At 39.5% G+C, this 6,000-nt stretch overlaps 1 protein-coding gene across 1 annotated transcript; it reads left to right on the top strand.

The window, feature by feature from the left end:
* The first annotated feature begins 4,456 nt into the window (after nucleotides 1-4,456).
* LOC135557168 (5-hydroxytryptamine receptor 1B-like) lies at nucleotides 4,457-5,614 on the top strand. Its single transcript, XM_064990376.1, has one exon. The coding sequence runs from the start codon at nucleotides 4,457-4,459 to the stop codon at nucleotides 5,612-5,614; it is 1,158 nt and encodes a 385-aa protein (XP_064846448.1).
* The last annotated feature ends 386 nt before the right edge of the window (nucleotides 5,615-6,000 follow it).

Here is a 6,000-nt window from a genome sequence, read left to right on the forward strand (position 1 = left end):
AAATGTATTTATAGGTCTTGGTGATCCAATGGTAAAAATGCCATTTCATTCAAAATATACAAGGGCAATAGCCCAAAAGAAATAGCCTTTGGACAGGTTAAACTGGATACAATCTGAACGGACATAGCTAGAGGGCAAGACTGAACAGCCTCCCCTTGACAAACCAAATCGAATCTGTCTAACAGGAGCTCAAACAGGTAGGCCTGCATAATATAAGCACTTGGCCCCCAGGACCACACACTTTTACTACAATGTAAAAGGCCATTTCCACATCCACATACATTGGTACATTCATCTTAATCAGACTTAATGATTATTCATTATATTTCAACACCATGCATACATGGAACAATAATGTTCTCTTATTCAACTTTCTGACTCCAAAGCGTGGAGCGCAGGCCACGCACTGAGGAGCGCGCTCCTTATGAACAACAAAAATTACAGAATTGACACAGACGCACATAACTCTGTCATAACCCGGGAAATATAAACAAAGGAAACCATACATTGAATTAAATAAACATAACTTTTACCTCATGGGTCTTAGGAATGTGCATGTGCACTATAAACATCGAGCCCACTCAGAGCAGGGTAACAAATGGTTGGCTAAATGGAAATGTGTCGTAGGCCTATCAAACATGAAACAGAAATGTCTATGTAGGCCTATTAAAAATTGAATACAAAATATGTTGCAATACACGGTACAGGGATGGAATGATGAAAAGCTAGCAATTATTGTAGTATTAGATAGAACATAGATTCAACTCATAGGGCCTATGCATTTAAACATGGAAAGCAACAGCAAACATTTCAACAAGAGCACATAAAGCACCTTCCAGTGGTGGAAGTTTGGAGAGTGCATGTGAAGAGCCGCGCCTATGGTGCATCTTCGCCACAGTAATAATTTTAACAAAAAATTCCAAAATGCAAGCTTCATAAGTAAATGATCAATTTCAAGTAATTGTTACATACCAAATGACCAGTGGGCATATGCAAGTAATTGTTGTCCCATTGCTGGTGCGTTTGCAAAGTAAACAGTTAATATTCTTGGTCACCAATTTTTTTTGGAGCTGCATATTTCATTATTATGGCAATCCTCTCTTCCTACAATTTGACATTTGTGCTGCAATGGAAATAGATCCTATAGCTGTACAGCAAATCAGCAATCTGTTCGCTCGCTCACCCAACCTGTGTTGATTGACAGTTTGCTGGTCCATTCAGACTACCGAGTGTGCGTTTCACCAGCCAATCTGTTGCAGATTTTTTTGCAAGGACGATGTTGCTGGCTACTGTCTCTGGCTGCATGTATAGTTATCCACGTAGAGTCTGTGCCACAAAATTAGTTACAAAACCTGGCCAGATAGTTTTTATTCATAGGCTACACTGACCCTGAAAAATCCTCCTATTGTCTTGCATTTGGGTATTTTAAATGTGTTCACCCTACTCTTGACTGCCCAAATCCTTCTCATGGACAGAGGAGAGCAGCAAGGACACTGTCACTGTCATATCAGACAATGATGGAACAAGACCGTGGCCAGCTTCAGGTAGACCTTTTACAGTCAAATACATTAACATTGTAATCAAGTGAAGAGATAAAAGATGGCCTTCTCAGTAACACCAGAGACCTACTGTTTTTTATCTCAAGTCTTGGGGAGAAGACTTTTGTCCCAGTCACAATGATGGTCTAATTTAGAGTAAATTGATCTGATGAAAGAAACGTATTGATTTGATCAAATAAATTAAATCAGTGATATTCAGGGTTCTCAGCACAAAGAAAGGATTCTAGGACATGTTTCAAACATTCAATCTAGCTTTATTAAATACAAATGACATAGCCTATTTTAATAAAGATTCACTCGATTATGATTAATAATAAATTATTTAACTTGTATAGCACTTTTCATTAGAGAAAATTATTTCAAAGCTCATGAAAAGCTAAACAAACAAACAACACATTTCAATTGAGATGGTAGAGACACTGAATGTCTCTATTTGGCTTAGGGTGAACGCCTGGGAGTTAAGGCAGGTAGGATTGGAAAAGCATAGCTTTGACGGCGGAGGTACAGCCAGAAAGACAGACTGACAAACAGGTCCTAAATTAGTACTTAATGATAATATACAGTCACTATACATTAGTCATAATTAGCATTTAGGCTCACATCAATAGCACAGTCAGCTTTCGTGTTGCAAAGGCAAATTCTACACGATTGCAAAGTGTCTCTGTCAATAGAAATGCAATAAGCAACCGCTTGACCTTATTTTTCTCACTAGCAGATAAGGATGATTATTCTCTTCAGCAGATTTCACCATCCTTGACTCTGTTCAAGACCTGGGTTGGGGAAAGAGAATGAACCCCAGATATAATTTCATTGAAATGACTGCCTAATAAAGATTAATAATGACCCACTTAAAAGTTAAGTTGAGTTTAGAATGAAGGTATAAAATGGAGTAAAATCCAAGAAGCTTAATAAACTATAAAATCCCCAGTTGGTGTAGAGACATAGTTGCTTCAACTTCTTTACACAAAGATAACTCAAACCTTTTCAATATGCATTGCACAATTGATTTCCCCTATTATAGTGACTTGAGGGATTGTGAGGATAACTCATTTGAACACTAATATAGATTGTCTTCTAAAGTTTATGCACCAACATATTAATCATTTACAAAGTTAATAACAAAGTTCACAAAGCCCATCTCAGTCTCAACTCTCTATTTTCATCTTGTGGAGATACAAAAAGACAGACAGAGAAAGGCTATATGCCAGACTCAAAGATATCCAAAAAGACAGGCAGATTGGCAATACCATTATGGTTTTACATTGATTGATCATAGGATACATCGTTAGATACAAAGGTCTGACTGGACGACCAATTATGCATCCAGCGGCCTAATGCAGACATGTAGCCCCAGATCTAATCTCCAGGTCAGCAGACTTCACCACTAGCCAGCCTTCCGCCCAGTACCCTGCCCTGAACTTTAGTCACTGTTACTAGCCAGCTACCACCCGGTCCTAAACACTGCACCTTAGAGACTGCTGCCCTATGTACGTAGTCATTGAACACTGGTCACTTTAATACATACTGTTTTACCGACTTTAAATGTACAGAATATACTGTATTCTAGTCAAGGCTCATCCTATATAACTACTGCTGTACACACCTTTTCTATTCATATACTGTCCACAATGTCTATACACACCATTATATACACATATATTTATATTCCGGATGCTCATCCCCATCTTTCTTAATTACTTTAGTTAAATGTTTTGTATTTGTGTGTATTGTTTTGTATTGTTAGGTAGCCTATTACTGCACCGTTGGAGCTAGAAACACAAGCATTTCGCTGTATCTGCGATAACATCTTCAAAATATGTGTACACTACCAATTTGATTTGATTTTGATTTGACATTGGTATTCATTATATGACCTACAACACCTGTATTTTCATTTTCTAAAGAACAGAGCACAACCAGTATCGTATAGACTATAATAATATCACCAACAACATATCCAAGTACTATATAATCATTACAATGCGTGGCTTTCCCGGTTGAACTGATGACATTGTAACAAACTTCCGAAGAGGAGCTGTCCAAAGGTCCTTGCAGCGGACCGCCTGTGTGGAGCTATCCAAGGTGCTGATTGACACTTTTCTGGCGTTGCACTGCATCTCAATCAATGTTATGTGGCGGAATGCATTTGTAAATGTAAGATTTGTTTTTATTATGTTATTAGTTAGGCCTATTTCAGATACCATAACAATATTTGCATGTCAAAATAGTTTAATAGCCCTTTTCTGTCTATGATTAATACTAAACCCAAGGGCATTATGACCCGGTGTATGAAACCACTTGCTCAGCCTTGAGAGACAGAGAGAGGAGGACCAGTGTGATATATGTAGGGTTCTGCCAGCTTAAGCGTTCTCTATAAAACCAAGTGTGAAACCTCGCCCGCGCCCAACTTCTGAAGTGCCGCAGATCCAGCGCAGTGGATAGAAGAGCGGATTAACAGACTCAAAGAACAACAATAAAGAAAGCAAACTACTACAGATCATTATCATTCTTTAAATGTTTTTATCAATACTGTGATAGGCCTACATAATTAATCAATTCACGTTTAATTGGGCAACCTAACGACAATCAATAATGGATAGAATGGGAAGGTTCTCATATCTACATTCCATTCAAAAGCTGAATGTATAACAAACAATAACGTACATTAATGGGAAGTCAAGGCAAAGGATATTTCAAGAAGAAGGGTTCACATTTTTTTCTTGTGATTTTTGGATAATCAATGTGCGTCTGATGGACACCGAAGGGGATGGAGCTGCGCATAACCTGGAAAATGACAATAAATGCGACGTTTACGTTGGATAAGCAGTCCCTGTGCTCCTTTTTATGAAGGGTTTTCCTTCAAAGCTCAATGACATCTGTCAAAAGAGTGTCGAAGGATGGAGCGCGCCAGTCAGTTGAAGCCAACTTCTTTTATTTATGGAGAGTTCTGGAATATGTCAACCAATGATACCAATGTAAATGTTACGACTGAAGGAGAGGAGGTGGATAGTTTGGCTTTCCAAGCCGGTTTAGCATTTACATTATCTCTGATAACCTTTGCAACAACATTATCAAATGCATTCGTTATTGCTACTATTTATCAATCCAGAAAACTGCATACGCCTGCAAACTTTCTGATAGCATCACTCGCCCTGACAGACCTTCTAGTGTCCGTATTGGTGATGCCAATCAGCGCACTATACACGGTGAGTCAAACATGGACTTTGGGACAAGTTATGTGCGACATATGGTTGTCTTCAGACATTACGTGTTGCACCGCATCCATTCTTCACCTGTGCGTAATTGCACTGGACCGTTACTGGGCAATAACAGACGCGGTTGAGTACACCAAGAAGCGCACACCAGCGCGCGCAGCGGGGATGATCGCCACTGCCTGGGTGATTGCCATCTCCATCTCACTGCCGCCCTTCTTCTGGCGTCAGGTGAAAACGGACGAGGTTACCACTTGCAACGTGAATACTGATCACATTTTCTACACTATTTATTCCACTTTTGGAGCCTTCTATATTCCCACTTTGTTACTCATAGCCCTTTACGGTAGGATCTACGTGGAAGCTCGAAAGAGAATCTTGAAACAGTCGTCTAATAAACCGGGGAAAAGACTCACTTCTGCCCATTTGATAACTAACTCGCCGGGTACACATTCTGTGGCATCCACCACCTCTCTAAATTACGGGACGAACGAAGCCTCTTCTTGCGACGCGAATAGCTCAACTGCCAATGTGAACCATGTGAAAGTCATTGTATCCGACGCGCTCCTGGAGAAGAAGAGGATCTCAGCTGCCAGGGAAAGAAAGGCGACAAAAACTTTAGGGATCATTCTTGGAGCTTACATCATATGCTGGCTACCGTTTTTCATTTACACTTTAGTGGTTTCAGTCTGTGCGTCATGTTTCTATCCAGAATTATTTGACATATTCACTTGGTTGGGTTATCTTAACTCTTTAATAAACCCCATCATTTACACCATGTCCAATGAGGATTTCAAAAAGGCTTTCCACAAACTAATACGCTTTAGATGTTGCAGGTCCTGAAAATAAGCTACCTACCAGACAAAGGGTGCCAAACCCATTTCATTTCACTCAGCTACGTCAGCAGTACCACAAACTGCAGCTCTCCAATAATTACAGCATGTTAGCCTATTGCAGTATTGTATCTAGTATGTTTTCAAAAAGCCCAGGAACATGATATTATACTTCATAAGCCTATCCACATGGCCCGTAGGCAAGTTTGGAAACTTGATTATTTTGCAAAGCAAAAATGTATTAATTAATCACTGACACCTATTCAGAAATAGGCTATATACAGTCTGCTACCTTCCTTATGATTGGCAGTCAGTCATGAGATTACCACCCACCCAGGCTACACAATTCATGTTCCAACCTAAACCAGCAATAACTTTTTTGCGTTATTGGTATCA

Source organism: Oncorhynchus masou, chromosome 16 (genome assembly GCF_036934945.1).
Source record: "Oncorhynchus masou masou isolate Uvic2021 chromosome 16, UVic_Omas_1.1, whole genome shotgun sequence".
Taxonomy (NCBI): Eukaryota; Metazoa; Chordata; class Actinopteri; order Salmoniformes; family Salmonidae; genus Oncorhynchus; species Oncorhynchus masou.

Bases quoted from the DNA above. Each gene is read 5' to 3' on its own strand.
- LOC135557168 (XM_064990376.1), top strand. From the start codon at position 4,457: ATGGAGCGCGCCAGTCAGTTGAAGCCAACTTCTTTTATTTATGGAGAG.